This window comes from Salvia splendens, chromosome 14 (genome assembly GCF_004379255.2).
Source record: "Salvia splendens isolate huo1 chromosome 14, SspV2, whole genome shotgun sequence".
In the NCBI taxonomy this organism is placed as follows: domain Eukaryota; kingdom Viridiplantae; phylum Streptophyta; class Magnoliopsida; order Lamiales; family Lamiaceae; genus Salvia; species Salvia splendens.
Genome location: NC_056045.1, coordinates 23,650,589 through 23,673,403, shown reverse-complemented (window position 1 = coordinate 23,673,403; position 22,815 = coordinate 23,650,589). Strand labels below are relative to the sequence as shown.

At 37.3% G+C, this 22,815-nt stretch overlaps 4 protein-coding genes, 2 long non-coding RNA genes and 1 other non-coding gene across 11 annotated transcripts; 2 read left to right on the top strand and 5 right to left on the bottom strand.

Moving 5' to 3' along the window:
• Window positions 1-634: 634 nt before the first annotated feature.
• On the bottom strand, window positions 635-3,272 carry LOC121764948 (serine/threonine protein phosphatase 2A 57 kDa regulatory subunit B' beta isoform-like). The gene is made up of 2 exons (XM_042160981.1): window positions 1,892-3,272; window positions 635-1,199 (listed from the first exon to the last, which is right to left on the bottom strand). Exons 1-2 carry the CDS (start codon window positions 3,005-3,007, stop codon window positions 897-899), a joined length of 1,419 nt encoding a protein of 472 aa, XP_042016915.1. The 5' UTR covers window positions 3,008-3,272; the 3' UTR covers window positions 635-896.
• Window positions 3,273-4,495: 1,223 nt separating this feature from the next.
• LOC121764642 lies at window positions 4,496-5,853 on the bottom strand. Its single transcript, XR_006042579.1, has 4 exons — window positions 5,697-5,853; window positions 5,540-5,617; window positions 5,350-5,454; window positions 4,496-4,747 (listed from the first exon to the last, which is right to left on the bottom strand). It is a non-coding gene; the product is annotated as an uncharacterized LOC121764642 (long non-coding RNA).
• Window positions 5,854-6,973: 1,120 nt separating this feature from the next.
• Window positions 6,974-9,090, bottom strand: LOC121764641 (dual specificity phosphatase Cdc25-like). Its single transcript, XM_042160662.1, has 3 exons — window positions 8,937-9,090; window positions 8,664-8,802; window positions 6,974-7,383 (listed from the first exon to the last, which is right to left on the bottom strand). The coding sequence occupies exons 1-3, from the start codon at window positions 9,017-9,019 to the stop codon at window positions 7,210-7,212; spliced, it is 396 nt and encodes a 131-aa protein (XP_042016596.1). The 5' UTR covers window positions 9,020-9,090; the 3' UTR covers window positions 6,974-7,209.
• Window positions 9,091-9,382: 292 nt separating this feature from the next.
• On the bottom strand, window positions 9,383-9,468 carry TRNAY-GUA. The gene is given in 2 exon segments: window positions 9,383-9,418; window positions 9,432-9,468. It is a non-coding gene; the product is annotated as a tRNA-Tyr (tRNA).
• Window positions 9,469-10,318: 850 nt separating this feature from the next.
• On the top strand, window positions 10,319-12,568 carry LOC121764708. The gene is made up of 6 exons (XR_006042610.1): window positions 10,319-10,401; window positions 10,536-10,574; window positions 11,588-11,745; window positions 11,859-11,984; window positions 12,090-12,138; window positions 12,222-12,568. It is a non-coding gene; the product is annotated as an uncharacterized LOC121764708 (long non-coding RNA).
• A 2,285-nt stretch (window positions 12,569-14,853) lies between these two features.
• Window positions 14,854-20,249, top strand: LOC121765027 (FAD synthase-like). Of its 4 annotated transcripts, XM_042161065.1 has the most exons (18): window positions 14,961-14,975; window positions 15,261-15,294; window positions 15,421-15,554; window positions 15,869-15,914; window positions 16,000-16,160; window positions 16,274-16,391; window positions 16,467-16,549; window positions 16,746-16,805; window positions 17,038-17,286; window positions 17,639-17,735; window positions 18,062-18,112; window positions 18,266-18,346; window positions 18,577-18,648; window positions 19,135-19,197; window positions 19,286-19,438; window positions 19,611-19,668; window positions 19,755-19,807; window positions 19,910-20,249. In XM_042161065.1, exons 3-18 carry the CDS (start codon window positions 15,454-15,456, stop codon window positions 19,976-19,978), a joined length of 1,515 nt encoding a protein of 504 aa, XP_042016999.1. In that variant the 5' UTR covers window positions 14,961-14,975; window positions 15,261-15,294; window positions 15,421-15,453; the 3' UTR covers window positions 19,979-20,249. The 4 variants fall into 4 exon arrangements, with proteins under 4 accessions (XP_042016998.1, XP_042016999.1, XP_042017000.1 ...); XM_042161064.1 differs by lacking the exon at window positions 15,261-15,294 and having other exon boundaries at window positions 14,854-14,975; XM_042161066.1 differs by lacking the exons at window positions 14,961-14,975; window positions 15,261-15,294 and adding an exon at window positions 14,989-15,012.
• LOC121765028 (S-adenosylmethionine synthase 3-like) lies at window positions 20,224-22,503 on the bottom strand. 2 transcript variants are annotated; one of them, XM_042161068.1, is made up of 2 exons: window positions 22,386-22,503; window positions 20,224-21,693 (listed from the first exon to the last, which is right to left on the bottom strand). In XM_042161068.1, the coding sequence occupies exon 2, from the start codon at window positions 21,684-21,686 to the stop codon at window positions 20,514-20,516; it is 1,173 nt and encodes a 390-aa protein (XP_042017002.1). In that variant the 5' UTR covers window positions 21,687-21,693; window positions 22,386-22,503; the 3' UTR covers window positions 20,224-20,513. The 2 variants fall into 2 exon arrangements, with proteins under 2 accessions (XP_042017002.1, XP_042017001.1); XM_042161067.1 differs by having other exon boundaries at window positions 20,224-21,702; window positions 22,386-22,496.
• Window positions 22,504-22,815: the final 312 nt, after the last annotated feature.

Here is a 22,815-nt window from a genome sequence, read left to right as displayed (position 1 = left end):
TAAAACAAAATGCATAGTTAATGTTTCTTCTTTGTCCCTGTTCCTATTAACAGGGCAGGGCATCTATGTGAAGTGTGGTGTTGTTGGTGGATGTTAAGGAATCAAAACTTAATTAAGGAACGACCATATCATAATAAGCTACAATTGAAATTTGAAACTACTACTAACCTAGTGTAGATCATACTATCTGAGAATAATTTTAATTTGATGAGAGGAATTAAAAAATTATCTCCTAAAAAAATTGATTTATCAGGCACGTGTATGATTAAAGAGAACCCCATCCAATTTAACAAGTGCGCTTGCATCTTCCATAAAAATCAAAACGCCATTATTGAGAGTGCACTACAAATTTCAATCTAGAGCACATGCATATGTAATATTGCATCATCTATTACCTCACTTCCCAAACTGATAAACAAAAAATATTGACAAGTAAAAGCAGTTTCATCATTTCCCACTTAACTAAGTCAACTCCACTTTTCCTGATCCCTGAGATACACCCAAAAGTTTTTTCTTTTTTTTTAACCGGTGTTTTAAAATTTTGAGTTCAAAGTTTTCATGTAATTTGGTTTGGTGATTAGAGCCTTCATACATCTATTAGCATAAAAAGTGTCGACATGCCTGGACAACCAAGTTGAAGATACGAGATAAATTTCTCCCAATTTATTTGTTTGGTACAAAAACAAACAAAACTCACAAACCGGCAGCATATAACATCTACGGTTACACTGCCATTTTATTTGCCACAAAACAAGGACAAAAAAATGTTAATACAAAATTATGTACCTTGGAGATTTGAGACTGAGGAGATGAATCCAATCCAATCTAATCTTCTTGAGGATCAACTGGCTCTGTGAAATCAGGAGGCGATGAACGTGTTCCTTTGTCCCCCTAAATCACACTGCAGAAGTGGCAGCTGCTTCTAGCCGTTGCCATGTTATTTCTCGTTGTTCCTCCAGCTCCCTGCACTTGCCTTTCCTCTCTTCGTACTGCTTCCGGCACTCTTCAAATAGATCGCCATCCATCTCCATGAATGTTATCCGGACATTAAGACTTAAGCCGTGTACTAACTGGTTCCAATGATACTGTGTATTCTTTTCCAAAGCATCAAAAAGGATTGGCAAGATAACACTCCGATTCTGGGAAATCAGCTCTACAATGTGGTCATTGTTCAATAAGAAGAGAGCTCGTTCTGCAACCTGAAACACTCATTTGGCCGACCCAATAAGATACAGCAATGAATATATACTAGTACTACCACTATTTATCTATGAGAGGGATGAGGAAAGTTAAAGAATAACATAACAATTATCCTACTTCCAAACAAGTTTATAGGGTGAGACATATATGAAAACAGGTGAATTTAAAGCAACCTCTATGAGAACTTGAATAATCATTTGCATGTAACAAAAGAAGACTTGTACATTAGCAACCATTCAAATACAAAGTGAATGCTTCACCAAATCACTATTATATGGATATACCATATCATTAAACAAGCACATATAGATCACAATTCTGAAGAGATAACAGAATGTAAGCCACGAAAGCAGCAGAATCAAAATAAATCAACGACTACACGGACAGAGGCATGTAATGAACGGTAAAGTGTCATTGGAAGGGCACAAAATGCACCAAACCCAGAGGTCATTTTGATGGATTTGAAACCAACTAGATAACACGTTTCCATGCAACGTAAACAAACAATAGAGGCAAAAACGCAAATAGTCGAAGACAAGCAGAGAAATCAATAATTGATCATACAAAGAAATTAACAATTATACCAAGCAAAAATCAGTTGATTTAAGAAGCACAAGGAAAAGAAAAAAAGCTAGTAACAACACCGCAATGCAACCAAATACTATATTGAGTTATGTTGAGCATTTGAGACCTGGTAGTGAGAGCTATTGATAGAACGAGCAATCTGTCTAAACAGAGGAACCATGCAGCGCTGAAACTCCACGGTGTTCGTCACATCCAACACTTCCTCGAGTTCCCCAAGAAAAAGAATCTCCTTATGCGAATTGGTGACTGGCCAACACTTCAATAGGCCCATAATAACGGTATCCGCCAGTCTGCAATCCTTCTCCACAAACTGCGTAATACAATACGATAGCTGGCCGTGATACATCCCTAGCGCCTTTGGTTTGTGGAGCGGTATCAAAACTCGTGCCAGAAACACCTTGTGCTCGTCCTTCATCGGCAATGCAAAACCATTGATGATGCTCCCTAGTATCTCCAGCAGCTCCGCCATCCCATTCTGCCTCCCTGTCTCATACACGAAGCTATAGAATATATTGTTTATCGCCTTCCTAATAAATGGCCTAAGAACCATAAACTTCCCATATATCCTATGCAAAATAGTCTTCACACACTCCCTCTCCCTCGGATCTTCAGAATCAAACAAATCAATCAATTTCATAACAAATAAATGATCAATGTAGCGCTTGGCAGTCTTTGTATCTGTATCCGGTGAGACCACATACTCTAATAGCAGCTCATAAACCAGATGCAAATGTGGCCAAGAAGGATCAAAAAAGGGATTCTCATCGTCAGCTTCAGCATTCACAGAATCTGTAGTTTCGTGGGAGGCAGGGGGCAAGCACCGGAAAATGTTGGTAGAAATCATCTTAATCAATTCCCCTTGATTCGCCTCGGTAATTTTTCCAGAACCGGATTGAATAAATTCGACGAGCTCAATCAAAGCCAGCCGCTTAATTTCCTTCTCCTTGGCGAATTCCAGAGTGTCGGAGAAATCAAATTGCACGCAGCAGATCTTTACCTTCTGCGAAAACAAATCGTGGCGATCCACGGCTACAACGTCTCGAAACGTCGGTAGGTTTTCGATCTCCGGCGCCACGGCAGCAGGAATTTGCGGTTGCTGGGGTAAATTTGGCCGTAAATCATCATCAGATTTCGCCACCTTGCGGTGGCCTATCTTTATAATCTTGTGAAACATCTCGGCTCTCGTCATCTCGTGTATGTTACGTATGTATAATGTATGCATATACCTATACAAAGATGTAAAACTATATTGTAGATGTATAGGTTTTGGCAAATCGGAAAAACAAAAGGTAGAGATGGATCGAAATTAAGAAATGATTTAGGGATTGTGCAATAGGAGCGAAAAATGAATCTATTGCAGAAACGGGTCGGAAGAAAATACGGCGAGTTGGAGAAGCAATCTGGATCGCCGGAGATCGGAAAGCACCGGCGATCGGAGCAGCGGAAAGGAGAGAATGTATTGGAAGAAGTATGTCCGCCTAATTTTATTTATATACGCGCACCTATATTTGAACGTGTGGAAATGGCGGACCAAGGGAATTTATTTACTCCGTATTTTCCTATCATCTTTCGAAATTATAAATACAGAAATACTCCACTAGACTAGCTATTACTCTTAATATTTTTTTTATATAAATTTAAATAGCACGTTTGGAAAGACTCGAACTCAAAAATTTTAGCCTCACACATTAATTGTCTTACTTTCAAGATTTTTCAGAAAAAAGAAAAAAAATTAATGCAAAAAGGTTCTTAATGAGCATTCTTTGTTTCTATACTTTACTATAATATAATTGGAGCATTCATAATAGGAATAGCCCAACCATAGCCTAGCTACAAACTCCTCCTGCAACATCATCAACACTAAAAATCCTCCTGCCACATAATAAATAGCCCAGCCACATCAATAGCCACATCACTAATAACAATTATATAAAAATGAAATAATTGACAATCACACAATATACGGAATTTAATTTACGAGACATATACGGGAAACATTAATAATACTATTAAAATTTTAAAAAGTACAATAATTTAAAAAAATACAATAATTTAAAAAAATTACAATAATTAACAAAAAAGTACAATAATTAACAAAAATTACAAGCGGTGCGAATGAAAATGACGTGCAAGGGGCGTATATATAGTGTTTCGGAAAAAAAAAATTGCACTAGGCGATCCGGACGCTGCAATAGCGCCGAGCGGATCGCCCAGCGCACCGCCTAGCGCCGCGGAACCGCCGAGCGCTAGGCGGTTTTTAAATCCGGAAACCGCTAGGCGGTTGCAATAGATCGCCTAGCGCCGACGCTCGGCTAAGCGGTGCGCTAGGCGCTATTGTGGATGCTCTTAGCGGTCATTTAGTCATAAATCATCTTTAATTTTTTTTCAATTATTGTACTCTTGCTTTCTTCTCCTTTTTCATCTCTTATTTCTCCTCTCTGTAAAAAACTGCAATTGAAGTTCATGGAGTCATTGTGTGATAATCCGCTCATTGTATGATAAACTGATCCTTCTTCGCCACCTGCTTCCTTACCGGCACCCGCACCGCCGAGGGGTCTCCGTTTTCAAACACGGAGGCGTTCGTTGGCTGCTGAGGGAGCATTGATGGCTAAGTAGAGTCCAGAGAAGGCATCGCGGTGGTGGACTGGTGATGGATTCTCGTGTATATGTCTGCTGGTTAGTGCTCGTCATCTTTTTTCGGAAATTAGAATAAAAGATTAACTGGTGGCCTGGTGGTAGATTAGGCTAAAATAATTCATGATACAGTGTAGTCGGACATTGTCAATAAACATTACATTTCAACATTTAAGTTAAGAACTTCCTCACTCCAGATAGGAAATCACTTGTGGTCTACACAAGATACAGATCATCTTTAATCTTGCTTGACATCATCAACTCCAACTGGTTTTGGTGACGGAACAGCAGCAGCAGCAGCAGCAGCAAGGTCCTCTTTACCTGAAATCTTTTACACAAGGTGTCCTACTTTATTGACCAATTCAGTAATAACTGAAATGCAATGGCACACCAGTTAAAGAATTTAACTATCAAATCTTCTTAAACAATTTCAGAGTTCTACTAAAGAATGAAACATGGAATGACATGAAGCAACTAAAATTCAGATCTTGACAGCAATAAACACACCCTGCTATAAGATGCTATGATCATGTACTGGGATTGCAGCATACAAACAAGACAATTTGTACATGAGGAGCAAGCAGAGGCTACATGAATACAATGAATGACCTGCGCACAAGGGCTACTCGTGTTGATATCATTTATCAACCACCGAAGTGAATTACTATAGTTTACAATGCAGATTCAAATATATCTTCTTGTTAACTAGCTGCATATTAAATGCCAGCGAATTATAGCATTCATTCTAGCCAATTGTTAACCCAATTTCAAAACTTGACCTAAATTTAAGAGAGAAAAAGAGAAGCATCTAACATGAGCTCTATATTTATCTACTAGCATTGAATTTCACTCACATAACTCTCGAATAAAAACGTCAAATTGTTCCCAACCCTGAACAAAAGCCATCAGAAATCAATAATCAATACTTACTGAACCATTGACGGCAGTCTGTGCGGCGGAGGGTTTAATAGGGCACGCCGGAGGCGATCTCGCCGGCTTCCGATACTCCCATCCAAACAATCAGTAAACCTTCGCCTGTAACACAATTTCCGGTCAAATCAAATCAATTGAGTTCCCCAAAATCAAGGATCGGAACCTAGATTATAAAAATTGAAGGTACCATGATCAAATCGAAGATGACCGGCAATAAGTTAACGATTGGGACGAGAAACAGCGGCAACAAACAAGCCAGGCAAACCTGCAAAACGGGATGAATTACCAATAGAAGATGGTGTGGTAAGATAGAGCGGGAGCGATTGAGAATATCGAGGCTTTACCATGTCCGCGGTGGTCGGATTGACTGTCGGAGTGGCCGAATGCGCGCTGATTTGCGACTGCATTACACTAGTTTTTTTTTTATACAACTCTCATATGCTAACCAATTATTGTTTTCGCCCACAAATAAATCATTGTTTTCACCTCTTTTTTGTAATTTAAAATTTTTATCTAATGTAAAAAAAATTGTAAATCAGTGTTACTCCCTCTATCCGCGAATATGAGTCTCGTTTTTCTATTTTTCTACGTCCACGAATAGGAATCCCAGTGAATAATTACTATAAATGGTAAATAGATATCGCATTCAACTAACTCATTCTAGTCACATATCATTTAAAACTAATATAAACAATTGAAACTCATATTTTACTAACTTTCTCCTACTCACTTTTCATAACATATCTTAAAATCCGTGCAGAAAAGAAATGAGACTTCTATTCACGAAGGAGGGAGTAGATTATTATTTTCTCATTAGTGTGGACATATTTTAGAGGTGCCATTTCAAAGTAGCCTATTAGGATTTAATACTCCACTTCATTAACTTTTAAAACTGAAATGTACTCCAGATAATTTTGATTGGTGTGAAATGCTAATATGAATTAGTTGAAGTCATATTAGTATACCGGACTTGTTTGGTAATCTAAATGGATGAACACATAAGTGTATTATGATTAGAAGTGTGCGCTATAGATCTGAGGGTTCGGTGGTGCTGGTGTGAAAGCGGAGGGTGGCTGCGGCAGATACATAAATGAAGAATGAGAATGAGGAAATTAAGGAATTTTAGAGATAGAAGGTAGAAAGCTGTGGAGAAAAACATAAACAATGAAGCATCTTGATTTGATTAGAAATAATATGATACAAACACCAGTAATATGATTAGATCTGAGGGTTCGGTGGTGCTGGTGTGAAAGCGGAGGGTGGCTGCGGCAGATACATAAATGAAGAATGAGAATGAGGAAATTAAGGAATTTTAGAGATAGAAGGTAGAAAGCTGTGGAGAAAAACATAAACAATGAAGCATCTTGATTTGATTAGAAATAATATGATACAAACACCAGTAAAATGTCGGGGGTACTTTTCTCCAAAAATCTGAAAATGACACTAACACTGTCTATTTGGAAATCCTCAAATCTTCTCGGTAAGTCCAATCTTTCGATTCAAACAAGCCCAGAAATCCTGAATCCTGGATAATCTTCTGGCATCTTGAAAAGGTACAAAACTGAAAATTAGTGGTTTAACTGCAATGATTGAAAAATGATGTAAAGAGTGCAAATTGTGATGAATCCAGCAATCTATCCCAGAAGTTTATTTTTCACGTTTCGTTCTTTGAAGTCTGGTCAATATACATGGCAGTAACATACAACAAGAAAATATACCATTAAACATAACGAATTAAATAAGTATTGCAGAAAATTCCTCACACCATTACTTGTAATTCAATATCAATGCACTTGTCCCATCATAAGGGCTATAGCAAAAATTATTTTCTTGCAGCCACCTATCTTCATAGAAGCATTAGGGTTTTGACTCACCACCCTTGCAGGGAACATTGTTGCAGCGGCAAACAGGCCTACCCGAAGATTCCCAACCATTATATCCACGCTCGAGAACTACTATATCTTTCACTCCCAAATCTTCCGCATCAGCAACATACTCAGCAAACCTTCGAGCACATTTGGGTCCTCGAACCTGCAAAAATTTGGCACCTAATCTTCAGAAAGCTGGTCTTATGTCAAGATAGAAACGGAAAATGAGAGAGAAGGTGGGAAGATGCAAAGTCTCAAGCCGTTATTGCAACAGATGCAGGAGCAAGGCATCAAGCAAACATGATTGTCTCAAGTGCCTAATGTTTCAAAAAGAAAAGCTGTGATTATAGTGTGTTGGTGGCAGAGGTTATCTCTAAATCATGGCTGATAGAGTATCACATAACGTGTGTATCAAGGGGTAAAAGCTATCAAGAAAAGGAATTCAATAGCAGAATATGTGTTGAGGCAGTACAATACTACTTTGAGTTCTCTGTTCTCAATCATTTCATTTTTGTGGTTTCCCTTCTCATTTGTACTCCAATGTTCGACAACAAAAAAATTCCTTCCACAACAGTTGTAAGCTTGTAACTCGTGTCAAGTGCGGGATTTCCAAAACTCTGCAACTTCTATACCATTATTACTCGAACCACATTAGCTACATGTTGAACTAATGACTAAAAACAACCAGCACCAGAACCACTACACAACCCACTATTAGATCCAAGCATCACTATCATGGATTCATGATACAAAAGCAAAAACCAGAGTGTTATTTCTTATATAATGCACTCAACTGCAAGGTTTCCGCTTTCAGTTATTTGGCTGGGATAATACACTACCAAAAGAAGCCAAGCAATTTCAAAAATGCAGTCATTGAAAAAAAACAACCTACATCGATCACTAAAGCACAGGAAGGTAGATATATTACAAACACAAATTAGAAGCTGTGCCATCTGATATGCTCTTTACTCTATAAGGCTCAGCATGCCTCATCATACCAAAAATAACTCACAGGCTTATTCCAATTGAACCGAGGTTGTTCAGATGGTATCAAAGATCAATTGAGCTAGCAATTCAATATGAGTAATCTAGTCATTCCATTATTCTGGTTTGAGAGATAATACAATAGAAGAAAAGAAAAAAGTAACAGCAAGAGAAAAAAGTGGCCAACCCATCCCCATAACAATAGAAAACGCATCTAATGCAATCAAAAATCACCCAAACATAGGGTTAGGAGCAAAACAATACGCAAACTGTTTTGGCCGGATGAATTCAACTACACTCTTGAACTAGAGCACTTCCAAACCCAACCTATTTATAATTGAAGAAAACTGTATGCCAATAACCCTAAATCCACTATAGCAACCCGCAGAATAAAAGATCAAGCATGATCGCCAAAATGTTGACCTGTAAATACAAAAAAAGAGAGGAAGAAATGAATACCTGGCTTAGAGCGCAGTGGAAAACGAGAGTATCCTTGCCTTTGGTAGCTTCAACGAGATTTGGTAATTTATCCATAAACGTATCGCTCGCATAGTGTAAGGATCCCGCAATATGGCCGTCGTGGCTCCTCTCGTCATCCCTAAAATTAGATTTTGAGAAAGAAACAAGTTTTGACTTCATCATGTGAGGATCGTAATGAGAAATTGATTCAGCTAGTAGAAAAAAATTATGGGGCGAATAATGAGTATAAACAGCGTTGAGTTGGAAGCTCACCTGACGTCGATGATGGCGATGTTAGGGCGGCGGATGAGCGGGAGAAGCTGAGAGCTGGTGATGTACGTGATGCTACGCGCCATCTCCTTCGCTGCTGCTGCTTCTGATGCCGTCTTCCCCACTAATCGTTTTTTTCACTTTACTTTCTTGGGCCGCAAATTGGGCCTTTATAACATACGGAAAGGGAGTCCAATATCGTCACATTTTTAAAATAGATACCATAAAACATTATGTAGGATGAGATCAGAGGTGAGATCAAGTTAGCGGAAAAACTCTAAAAAATATTTCGGTCAACTAATTAGTAAATTGACTAAATTAAATCGATGTTACAAAAATACGAAGTAGGATGAGTGAGATATTAGTTTCTTAGATTCCATTTCTTTGCTAGTTTTTGGTGTTCAACTTAGTAGTATATTTCTTTGACAAATAAAAGTCATCTCAAAAAATCCGACCTGCCGGATTCGAACCAGCGACCTAAGGATTTCAGCAAACACACTACAGTCCTCCGCTCTACCAACTGAGCTAAGGTCGGTTGTTGTGTACATCTCAGTTTTATTCATTATACCTTGTAAATTGACTATATTAAAGGATGTGTATTAGTGAAGGTAGAAAAATAAAGAGCATGTTTTTCTTAACCGTTTCTTTCCTTTCATAGTAGCAATACATATTAGATACGCGTATTTTCCTTTGAAAAATTTGTAAACTTTGTTTCAATTCTTATTTGTATATCAACTTCAAATATGTCGGTAAATTATTAAACTATTTATTTATTTCGATTTTACAGACAATTAAGATTGTGATACTTATATAGCTTAATGGAAATTTTAATTTAATAAATGAATTTATTTAATTTAGTATAATTATAATTTTGGTTGACATCAGATAATGTCACATATGTGAGTTATCGGCCAAATTTTAATTTATTGCAAAATTAGAACAAAACAATAATTCAGTAATCTACCTTCATAATTTATAATTAGTATTGCAAAATTAGAATTTGACAAAAAATTTAAAATTTAGAGACAAACTAATCAATGTAATTCGAGTTTGAATCAAGTCTATATGTACTCATTGAAAACAACATATTCATTAAAATTATGAGATCCTTTTTAATATGATGAAATGAAATACTATAGTTCATGTTTTCATTTTATTTACTTACAATGGAATGAATGAGAGAACGAAATAAAAATGATATGAGGTAATATCATTTCATTTGTATCTTTCTATTCCAATTCCATACTCATTTTATCCAAAGGGCATTGGATTTTAATTCAATTCCATACTCATTTTAAAGGGCATTGGATTTTAGTTTTTCCTATAGAGACCAATAATATATAAAATTATGAGAAATATTAAAATACTTTTATTCTTCTAATTGGGAAAACCATCGGCAATCCGATCACATTTTCAGTGGACCTCAATCTCGCAATCCACCTCAAACTCTGATGGGTATTATTTTCAGGTCAATAATGAGGAACATATTCAACTCAACTCAAAAACTTAATTTTTTGGTGTTGAAAGTTGAAACTATTCATATTATTTCCGGATAAACATCTAAAAATAGGTTGCTAACATTTTCAATGGCAACTCCTGCAGTTTGAAGCTAAACCGAAATCCCATCTCTCTTTTTTGAAGGTTAGGCCTTTTTCTTTTCTTATTTCTTGAAACTCGTTGTTAATCATTGAATGAAATGCTTGTTGTTTTGAACTTGGAAGAATCATCCATGTTATCTAGAACTCTTATCATCGGCTCTTTAGCTTTGATTGCTGTTGGATTTTATGTGGAGTTGGTGGTTGTTGGAGTATATTTTAAAATTTTCGAAGCTATGCTGTTGTGGGCTTCTGTAAGTATTGTTTTTTAATTCAAGTTTGGCTATTGAATTGAGTGCCATTGAGTGATAGGATCACAATGCTGGAGAATATACATGACTATGGCCTTTGGTTTGCAGTACATTGAGGGGGTGATGGCAAGATATGATTCACATTGCTTCTGGGTGTAGAAACCGAGTAATAGGATGAAGGCTTTGTATATAGTTTAAAGTGGATAAACAATCAAGCATAAGTTTTATTGGACAGTTGTTTACTCATATTTCTGTTTTTTCTACAATGACTCGGTTGTTTTGTAGAGATCAAGATCCCTTCACATGCATTATATGACTATAAATGATATGTGAGGCTTGTTTGTTGGATTCAAAGATATCAAGTTGATAGTAGTGCATCTTGATTTGAGATAACGGGGGTGCAGAAAATAAGTGTTACAGTGTAAATTGTTGGGATAATTTTACTGCTCAATGCATTCAAACAGGATAGTGATAGTAGCAACTAGCATGTTCACATTCGTAGAATAGTTCAAATCTCATTAATTACCTGTGGCTGAAATACTTTAACCTGCCCTTGTTGTTTAAATTCGTTCTGATCATTCTTGATGGTAAGTAGCTCAATTTACTTTTAGTATCAAGTACTTTTTGGGGATCAAAGAATGAAATCTATTCCTTTTGGAAATTTTATACTCTTTCGTTTCCCATTTCTTTATACCTCACCGGATCACTGTTGTTTGTGCTTGATAGTGAAGTGTTTTCTCGTGAGCGTAGTGTGTTGAACCATCTTGATTGTTAAGACTTTTTCCTGATTACATTGGTGTTTTTTCAGCATCTGGAGAGCTAGTGGACATTTTTTTCTGAAGATGGACAGTAACACCATCAATTTTTGCCTATACACAGACCACCGCCTGGGAAGTTCGGGTGTTGTGAATATAGAAAAGAGGACTGCTAATGGAGATGACCACAACACTCTCTTTGTCAACTATGGTTAATCCCTTGCAACTGCTTATGTTTCTTGAAGTATAATATGTTTCTTGTTCCTTAGAAGTATTCTTCATTTAATGGATTATACTGATCTCGTCCTTTTTGTTTTTGAGCAGAGTATCTTGGAATCTATTTGGGTCTACTCCTGCAGCAGCAATAGCCTGGCATGAAATGCGAAGAGCTTGGAGAGGTGATCGATCTAGTGTTTCCCAGAGAAAGCCTAAGGAGCCAACGATGCACTGGTATGTTCGCACTCATATCTCTTCTTTTATGCTAATCAACAAAATGAGAACGACCAAAACAATTGATAATAAAAGTTCATATTTCTGTAATGTTTTAATCATTAGCTCGAGCACGTTCAAGGAGGAGCCTTTTGATGGACCAGTTCCTTTATCTGTAAGTTCTTCAACCATATTTTTCTCCCGAGCCTTTTGAGTTGGACGTGTTTTTCACAACTGCATTCATTTCTATACGCGCAGAAGATGGTCGAAGCATGGGAAGAAGACTAAATCGAGAAAAATGAATGTCGCTAGCGGATGATCATGGAACTGCTGAATCGCAGTTGTTGGTGTAGGAATTTCAAAATTGGAGGTATTGCTTGTCTTGTGTTACTGGCTTCGTAGATGCTCATGCTACTGTATTAGTTGAATTATAAATTTATAGTACTAGTAGGGTTCGTTTGATTGGTATGAGAGTATTGTGTATGATAGGGTAGTTGTATAGGGTTTCACATGATAGTGCTGATAGTATTATATCTCAATCGGACGTTTGTTTGGGCTGATAGTGATAATCATATAACTTATTTGGTCTTTGGTTGGGCTACTACAAAACCATGATAGCAACACTGATTGACAAATATGCCCTCATAAACATAGCATGTAAATTCCATTCATCATCAAATTAGAGATGAGTTTGAAATACATAATTTTGCTATCCACTTTTTGTAAAATAAAATTTCCATACATCATCGAATTGGAGATGAGTTTTCAAGTTACAAACCACAAAATAACTAAATTTAAATGATGAAACCTATGGCACAATACGAAGCAGAAAAGGAACCAGTTTGAAGCAATTTGCACTTTCTCCCTCAACCCCTTTTTAAAGCCTGCAACAATTTCAACATAATAGTAAATAGTTCAAGAAAATCATAGTGCACTTTATTCAAATCTCAGCCTCCATGAGAATCTCCTCAAATAAATTAAGCTCAAATAATCATGAAGATTGTCAAAATCACAATGCATAACTGCACAAGTACATCTTAACTTGAATATCTCTTCTCTGAAGTGTTCGAACAATAATACTCGGCGGAAAATCACCAAACAGGATCAATCAACTAATTAGCACAAATCGCAAACAGATTGAACCTCCACGAGTGAATACTCGAATACACTAATTCAATCGATTGAATTCAGAACTTAAGCAGAGAGAAATAATACCTTTCCAATAAGAATTTCGTTGGTGTGGGGACCGTAGGCGTCGGAGGTGTCGAGAAACGTGACGCCGGAGTTGATGGCGTGGTGTATAAATTGGATCATCTCATCTTCGGGCTTCCGCTGGCCATAGCTGGCTGACATGCCCATGCAGTCGAGGCCTTGTTTGGAGACCTCGAGCCACTGCGATTCTCGGAACATTCACCCCCATTCCTCTTAATTAGGGCTTCTGCAATTTGGGTTCAGTGGCCTCTTGACTGCCGTCAGTTGTTGGAAAGCAAATGAAGTGAGGGGAGGAAGGGGAGGGGTGTTTTAGACAACCGATGTGTAGAACACAATCTGGATCGGCAACATAACTTCAATCATAGCCTTCAGCCTGGTTAGGCGTATATGAAAATGACATGTAGCTATCATAAATCTTTCCGGGTCATGGAGTTTATACCGGGTCCTCGTGTAGTTATATCATACCAATCAAACACTAGATAGAAGCCAATATCTAGGGCTATCATACCAAACAAACACCCCCGTAATATACATATGGTGAAATTTCCATCTACTAACAAATTTTGTGTTCTATTTTTATATTTTAATTATCGATTTGAAATGTTGGTCAAAGACAATTGCAACTTGTATTTTTTTGTGGCTGCTTGAATTTCCTATGCAATTTCTTATTGAAATTTATCTGTTGAATAATTGTATTCGTGGTGGATTTTCCTCAGAAACTTGGCAATTTTTGTTGGAATTATTGCATTGACTTTTCAGAATTAATTCATTGACTTGGTACTTATATAATTATAAAGACATATTATTGTTATCTATTCGCTAGGTGAAAACCCACCTTCACGAATTGAGACACGAAGTTTGTTTTTATGATAAACTCTTAGATAATGTGATTTAAATGTATACTACATACATTAATTAGGTGTGTATTCGAAAAGGACCAAATACCCCCCAAAATTAGTTTGATATATATTTGTATTTGAAAATGACTTCTATAAGTCGTAGTACAAAGCCAAGTGCATATATCTAACCAAAAGAAATTTAAAAATAAAACATAATTATCAATATATTTATATTTGATAACGACTACTAAATATCACAAATTCACTATCAAAAGAATTTGATACTACTACCACATTGAGCTATAGTTTCTTTAAACGGATAAAAGAAGAAAACGCATCACAACATTTCTTCAATACACCGTAATACCTAAAATTAATGCATTTTTATTTCTCCAAAATAAAGAAAAAAAAGACACTTTTATATCAAAATCTTTTTCATTTAATTTACAATGTTATCTAAAAAGACAAGCCATAAAGTTAGGTATCAACAAAAGAGAAGACTGCAAAATTTTGAATACAAACCAATCATTTTAGAATATTCAGCTCAATGTAAAATTTATCTAAAATCTAAATAAACGAGAGAGGATGAGAAATACGAACGTTGAAATGAAAGCAATCCTTTTCGTTCAATCTTTGAATTCAACGCTATATTTTGATTCGATCAATTTCACATGGAATATTTCTATTTTGGAAAATTAATGGTGTAAATATAAAAAATAAAAACAATGGGAGTTAGGATATAATTTAAAATAAGTATTGATTCGTTTAAGAAAAATTCTAAAAAGTTTGATAACTTATTGTTCGGTACCAATGGAGACAATTATTTAATTTTATTGTTGAGCAAACCGAAAATTAGTCCGAATAATATAAATAAATTGCGACGCAGAATTATTTCTGAAAAGGATTCTTATAAATATGCGAACCTTCTTAAATCCTACTCTCCACGAGTCTTTGAAACAAGGTAACGTTTCGTGCGCTTTTCCAGCTTAAATCTCCAAGTAAATATCTGAATTTGCGTAATTAACATGCCTTTATTTCCGTGTTGATTCATTCAGCAGTATATTATCGTTAGACGTAATTGGTGAAGATTTAGTTTTTTTTTTTGTTTTTCAATGTAAATCGTAAAATTTGAATGTCTTGAATCTATGGAAAACCCAATTAAGTTTTTCATCTAACGAATCGATTTGTGGTTCTGACCATGAAATATTTCTAGAGTTTACTGAAAAATTGATAATTTAGTTTTCAGAAAGAGGATTGATTGGAAGTGGGCATTTGTTGTGGTATGTTTCAGCTCTTGTATTTCTAGAAAGCTACTTTTTTATGTCAGTTTCATGAATTCGAAGATGATTTTGTTTGATTTTCTTTTTTTGTGTGTGAAAATTTTATGTCCTTTTGGAACCGTGCAGAAGGATTGTTTGATACTTTGATATAAAGTCAAAATGGAGATCGATAAGGCCATAAGAGAAAGTGATGACACAAGGTTGAAGACAAAGTACAACAATGCCGTTTACGTAATCCAAAGAGCTCTTGCTCTTTACTCGTACGTGCCTTTCTTTTGTGTTTGCCCTCAGCGTTTAGTTTTTAAATTTTTGTATAAATGATGATTTCAAATGCTTGATTGTGATGAACTGGTGGAAATATGAGATCTAGGTATGGAATTTGTTGTTTTGAGGAAAAAATGTTGTAGAAACTCGCGAGCATTTCTTGAGGCATGTTTCAGTTGAAGGAAAGCAATATATTGGCTTTTTATATGATCTTAGTCATTGATGCGAGTATATAGAAATGGTTGTTTAGCGTTGTTATTAGTGCCGCAGAGAAAAATTAGATTAAACACTAAATTGATTGTATCAACAGAGTTGAAGAGGTCGCCTTCAGCTTTAATGGTGGAAAAGATTCAACTGTAAGTTCTTACATAGACGCACAGGGTCCGTCTCCCATGCCAAACTCATCATGCCTTTCCCATTTACACGATTCTGTTTTGGCAGGTTTTGTTGCACCTTCTTAGGGCAGGCCATTATTTGCATGAGGTTGGAAAGAATCTGTCAGCTGACGATGCTGAAATAACATTTCCAATACGGACCATTTATTTCGAGAGTTCTTCAGTTTTCCCCGAAATCAACTCATTCACTTATGACACAGCATCTATGTATGTCAATATAACTTCTTCTACCCCATACACCTTTGATACCCTTTTCTCTAATCTTTTAAATTTAATGTTATTTATGATTGACTATTGATATGTTGTTTACAATTTGGCAGCTATAAATTGCAGATGGACATCATTCGCCTAGATTTCAAGTCTGGCTTGGAGGCCCTTTTAAAAGCACATCCTATTAGAGCTATTTTTCTCGGTGTTCGAATTGGTGATCCAACTGCTGTATGTTAACAACTTGCTCTTAGGTTTTTGAGCATAATAAGTTAGTACAACTGAGAAAATGGTCTTAATCTTCAGGTTGGGCAAGAGCAGTTCTCACCGAGTTCACCTGGATGGCCAGCTTTCATGAGAGTGAATCCCATCTTGGATTGGTCATACAGGTCAGTTCAGTAGATCAAAGTTGTGTGTGCATTTCTTTTCAAAATTCTCATATACATCTCTTTCCTGAATAATTGCACTTCCACATTCTTGTGATATGTTTTTTTTACATATTCATGGTATGTTATATCACGTATATAGGATCGTTATGTGTTTCTGCATTAATATGAGGTCTCACCTTTTAATGTTTCATGGCAGAGATGTTTGGGCCTTTCTCTTGACTTGCAAGGTTCCATACTGCAGCCTTTATGATCAAGGGTAAATCTTTACCATTCTTCAAAATTTCTTGATAAAAATGTTAAAACTTATAGTAGCATTTACTTAATGCTATTTTGCTTATATTTATGCAGGGAACATTTTTATGTTTCCTGTTACCTGTACATACATTCAGGCAATAAATTTGTTGGGCCCCGTTTTTTCTTTTCCTTTGTGGATTTTATTTTCACTGTTTGGTACTCAGTCATTCTACTATTTTAATTTGTTTCTGCAGTTACACTTCAATTGGTAGCATTAACGATACAGTTCCTAATGCACTATTGTGCCGTAGCAAGACAAACGGAAATGAACAGAATTACAAACCTGCATATCTGCTTCCGGACGGAAGATTGGAAAGAGCAGGAAGAGTTAAAAAGGGCACATCTCAGCCATCACCTGCTACTAGCAATGGCTTTAAGCAGGATGACTCACATTTGAAAAGAAATTTTACAGCCTCGATCATTGCTGTGGGAGATGAAATTCTGTAAGTGATGCAGTTCTATTGCAAAAATATATTGACCTTTTCTCCATTTTTCTTGATGCTCTTATTATGTGGTATTTATAAATGAGGTTGGCTGTCAAGCATTGCTGTGTTTTGAATTCCATCTTTCTCATTTCAGTGTCTCAGTTATCTTGTTTGGTCGTATCTGATAGAGGTATCAGTTTTTGATACTTAGAAATGATATTTGCATCTTGTCATGAAAAACTTTGCATCTAAAGGAAAAGGATAACCTATCTGGAAATGGTGGTCTGCATAAATGTAGTGTATATTTCTATTGCAGCTCCCACGGAGACTTCTTGCTAAGTGAGAATTTTGTGTTGGATCCATAGCTCAGGTTCGGCACTGTCGAGGATCGGATGATGCCCATACTGTGTAGAAAGCTCCACTCTGTAGGGTGGGCTGTTTCACATATTGCTGTTAGCCGAAACGATGTAAGTTTTTCGGTATTTACTGAATTTTCACACATATCCTTATTCTCTTTCTCATTATTATTTTTGTATATTAGGAGTATTATAATGTACATTGTTAGCAAACTTAGCATGGACCTGGTTGTCATAATTATATGTTCAGATGGGTAATCTATGCACCTCGACTCAGTATCCATAATTTTCTTTATATCCACTAAATTGGCAGCTTGGTTTGTGAATTTTTATGTAGTGCAGTTTTAAGTTTTTACTTAGTAGTATATGATATGTCTGAATACTCCCTTTGTTGACTTCCTGTTTAAGTATTCTACTCATCGATATTATCTTTCCAGATTGATTCTGTAGCAGATGAAGTCGAGCGACTAAAGTCCAGTTGTGATATGGTAAACCTTCTGTAGTATGAGTCAGCTTTTATAGTTTTTGTTGTGTGTGGGGAAGTACGAGGGACAGCTGTCACCAACTTTTGGTATGGGAGGAGGATTATATGATGTAATTTCACCTCGATGTGGCATTGATACTTGAAACTGTTGATGTAGGTCTTCATATATGGTGGGGTTGGCCCACTGCCCTCAGATCTCACTGTAGCTGGTGTTGCTAAAGCTTTCGGTGTTCGGATGGTATATTATTCTAATATAATTAATCTCTAGTTTTACGTGTGACTTGATAGTTGAGGCACTAAGTGTCTGCTGTTGCTGTGGTGGGCCATATTAAATTAGTGTTCTATCTTATGCTCTAGCTAGGAACGAAGAAATTTTATGACTAGTTTGCTGGTGTTGCAAATATATCGAGCTAGCTGTATTCCAGTGTTACTGTATTTACTTACACTGTTTTACTTTTTTCCCTGAAGGCTCCTGACGAAGAATTTGAAGAATATTTAAGGCATATACTAGGTGAAAGGTGCACAGGAGATAGGAATGAGGTAACATGGTGTATAATTTTTTTACTTCTTTGTTATAGTCTACCGAAGCTGCATCTTGAAATACGCGAGAAGTGATCAACGAAAATCACAAAAATGTTTATGCAACGAATTAGACGTAAGGCCTAGTTTCTTTGTTTTGCAACTACGATTTTAAGAGATAAATTTTTCTGCTGGCACTGATACTTGGTTCAAATTGTTTTGTTTTTATTTGCTTGTAATGTGTTGAAAGATGTTTCTTCAGATGCTATTTTGTTTTTCAATTACCTAGATGCCTGGATATTGTTCGTCAAATATATTGTGTCTTGATTTTTATGGAGTCAAATGCTTACAACGAGAGGTAGAACTGGAATAGCAGCTTTAATCCTGGACAAAACTCCTCATTTTAAGATCTTCTAGATGCTCTGTCTTTGGTAAAAGTTGTGGCAGTTGGTGTTGAGAAAGTGGTAATACTTTATTAAAAAACTTTTTCCTGATTTTCCCTTTCAGATGGCACAGTTGCCTGAAGGCATCACCGAGCTGCTGCATCATGAGAAACTCAGAGTTCCTTTGGTAAGTTTAAAATGTAATTTTTGATTCACCATTTTCTGTCTCATCTAATGCAGTATGGTTGTTAAACTTTTCCATTTACGCCTCGTAGATCAAGTGCCAAAATGTCATCATTCTTACTGCAACAAATGCTTCTGAGCTGGAAAATGAGTGGGATTGCTTGATCGAGCTGATACCGTCCAACGGACTTCTAGTAATCTCCGAACCATTTATTTCAAAGATACTGGAAACAACACTTTCCGATGTGAGTCTTGCCCATCCGCTGTGCCTATATCCTCATTCAGCAAGAATTGATCTCAGATGAATGCATATATAGATATGAGATGCATCATATAGTTTGTGCTTTGCTTGCGAGGAGAATTTACAGTGTTTATAGTATTTCTTTGAAATTTGAGCTTCAATAATCTATAATGCAGGTTGATGCAGCTCAGCCTCTGTCTGAAATGACTTGTAAATACCCTGATCTCTACATTGGTAAGAATTCTCTCGTCACAAACTATATATTCATCGTTCTTTTTAGGGTTCGTAGTTTTCTAATCCGATTTTCTTGGGGCATGAAGGGGCGTATCGTGAATCAAGAGGAGGCTCTTTGATCGTAACCGTGAAAGGAAAGGTATATATGTCAATCTTTTTATCTCGGCAATTCTTTGTGTGTTTTCCCAAGTGAAGTGGGGATGGAGCTGGGCAAGTGAAATTGATTGACCTTGGTTTTCAGGATAAATCAAGAATTTCAACAGCTGCCGATGCATTATGCAACAAGTTTGGTTGTAAGGAAATTGAGTGACTACCAAAAGTTATTACACTTTGCTCCCCTGGAATTGATCAAAATCCCACATTTCACATTTGCTGGATGTATTATGTTCAGCTTGGCAACTAAGGATTTACTTTTCATATCTAATACTTGGATTACTGCATACGGTTGCCGTTTCAACACCTATGCTTATTGTAATTTAATCAAGTTTTTTACGTCTCTAATCAAACCCCAATTCCATGTACGGTATTCTGTATATTTTGAAATTAGATAATGAGTGCGTATAAAAAACTTACGTTTCATACATTATACTGTAATCCATTTATTACAAGTGATGGAGTAGAAAGCTTTAGGTGATTTTACATCTTAGTTACTACTACAATTTAGTAGTGTACTACTATACCATCACCACACTATTTTACTTATAATTTCACTCAGACATGAAATTTGACTACAACAGATAACGTGTGTGAAGAAAAAAATATGTTGAAACAAATAACTCCACCCTCCAATTTCCCTCACTCAAATACTTGAATCTATAATTGTTCAATCCGCCTTCAAGAAAAACTCAAGCTTTAGGCTTGAGTGTCTTGACAGTCTCCCACGTAAAATCAGCATCATCACGCCCAAAATGACCATAAGCAGCCGTCTTCTGATACCTCTGGTTGCCTCCTCTCTTCAAGTCGAGGTTGATCGCCATCATCCCCGGCCTGAAGTCGAAGCTCTCCTTGATCAGCCCAAGGATCTCCAAATCCGGAATCGTCCCCGTCTTGTACGTATCAACAAACACCGACAGTGGCTCCGCAACACCAATAGCATATGACACCTGTACAATGCAACGGCGAGCCAGCCCTGAAGCCACCACGCTCTTCGCTGCCTGCCTAACAATGTACGCGCCACTCCTGTCCACCTTGGTCGGGTCCTTCCCGGAGAATGCGCCTCCCCCATGAGCCCCCCAGCCACCATACGTGTCGATGATGATCTTCCTGCCGGTCAGCCCAGCATCCCCGTGTGGGCCACCAATCACAAACCGGCCAGAGGGATTCAGATGGAAGATGGTTTTGTCGTCAAGGTACACCGCAGGGATCACCGGCTTGATAACATGCTCCTTCAAGTCCTCTGCGATCTGCTCATTGGTAACAGTCTCGTCGTGCTGAGTTGAAATGAGGACCGTGTGGACTCTGATCGGAACCATGGCGCCACCCTCGTTCCTGTACTCAATGGTGACTTGTGTCTTGCCATCGGGTCTTAGCCAGGGGCAGGTCTTGTTCTTCCTCACCTCAGTGAGCTTGGCTCCGAGCTTGGTTGCAAGGACATGAGTGAGAGGCATGAGCTCAGGTGTCTCATCAGTGGCGTAGCCAAACATGTGGCCCTGATCACCAGCTCCGATCTCCTCGGGCTTCTTGGTAAGGTGGCCATGGACGCCCTGAGCAATGTCGGGGCTCTGCTGCTCAATGTTCACCAGGACCTTGCAGTTGTCAGCGTCGAGGCCAACATCCGGTGAGGTGAAGCCAATACCTCTGCAAGTGTCGCGGACGATCTTCTCGTAGTCTACATTGGCCTTGGTTGTGATCTCGCCAAAGACCATCACCATGTTCGTCTTTGTGCAGGTCTCGCATGCTACTTTGCTCTCTGGATCCTGCTCCAGGCAAGCATCCAGGATGGCATCGGAGACTTGGTCGCAGAGCTTATCGGGGTGCCCTTCGTTCACAGATTCTGAGGTGAAGAGAAAGGTGTCCATGTTCTACCTGAAAGAACTGTTCATATGTATTCAACAAAATCATGCATTTCCGATAACAAATTAAGGAGCAAGTATTTCTGATTTTGAGTATTATGCTATTCCTATTGAAGCATATAAGATCGAATGTGGGAGCTCGTTATTCTAATGAGCAAGGAAACATTTTCGTAGGCAACAAATTACAACTTCATTTAATTTCCATCAGAAAAGAATAAGCATATGCACAAACTCTGACAAAATTATACTAGAACGAATAAACATCTCATCTAAGTGATCTACAAACAAAGTCATTCACATAAAACAAACAGGGTGACTCTGGTAGGGAAAGATGCAGTATAGATCTATAGTCTGTCGAGGTCACACTAAGATCACAATCTCGTACACTGAGATCAGCCATCAAACAGTTCAATTACAATAGAAATTCCGGGATAATCAACTGAAAACCAGGAGACTAAATCCTAATAGGCTAATACAGAATGTTGAACAAGATCTGGAAATCCTGAGAAAGACGAATTAAATCTGGAACACCGCCACATTTCTTCTTCCTATCAACAGACTCCTCCGATTCAGTTCAAAACAGTAGATTCACGATTGGTATACGACAAAAAACTATCATCTTAGGTAGGAAATGGTACAGATCTAAAAAGGAGAATGAATGCAACATTCAACAGATGTAATTCCGCATCAATTCAGCGTGCTTACCTGATTTGGAGAGCGCAGAGATATGAAAGATATTAGAGTAAAGAGGATTATGGAGGGTAGGCGCAACAGCGAATATATAGGGCCGCAGATCCGGATGACTCTCTCTCTCTAACTCCTCTGTGGGGCCCACCTACCGACTCATTTAGTGGGACCCAGTTGTAGGTGCGCCAGCTGGCCAAGTTGATCGACGGTGTGTGATTCCTGATTTCTGTTCGGCTCACTTCAATTTTAGTTTTCTACTATATTAATACGTTAAAAAACGATACAAAATTGGTGGGAGTATTGCACTTTGAAGCAACATTCGACCACCAATTCATTCTGATAAATATGTATCTGGAAAATTAGTTGACATTTATTCGACCAATCAATGACTTTGATCTCAATTCTGTAACTTGTGAATATAATTATAAATATGTCATTTTCCTAATTA

Coding starts and splice junctions, on each gene's coding strand:
- LOC121765028 (XM_042161068.1), bottom strand. CDS start 21,686: ATGGACACCTTTCTCTTCACCTCAGAATCTGTGAACGAAGGGCACCCC.
- LOC121764641 (XM_042160662.1), bottom strand. CDS start 9,019: ATGGCGCGTAGCATCACGTACATCACCAGCTCTCAGCTTCTCCCGCTC. Junction 8,803..8,936: donor ATCGCCATCATCGACGTCAG/GTGAGCTTCCAA, acceptor ATCTAATTTTAG/GGATGACGAGAGGAGCCACG. Junction 7,384..8,663: donor TCCACTGCGCTCTAAGCCAG/GTATTCATTTCT, acceptor AAATTTTTGCAG/GTTCGAGGACCCAAATGTGC.
- LOC121764948 (XM_042160981.1), bottom strand. CDS start 3,007: ATGCATACATTATACATACGTAACATACACGAGATGACGAGAGCCGAG. Junction 1,200..1,891: donor TCAATAGCTCTCACTACCAG/GTCTCAAATGCT, acceptor TGAGTGTTTCAG/GTTGCAGAACGAGCTCTCTT.
- LOC121765027 (XM_042161064.1), top strand. CDS start 15,454: ATGGAGATCGATAAGGCCATAAGAGAAAGTGATGACACAAGGTTGAAG. Junction 16,161..16,273: donor ACTTATGACACAGCATCTAT/GTATGTCAATAT, acceptor ACAATTTGGCAG/CTATAAATTGCAGATGGACA. Junction 18,347..18,576: donor AAGCTTTCGGTGTTCGGATG/GTATATTATTCT, acceptor TTTTCCCTGAAG/GCTCCTGACGAAGAATTTGA.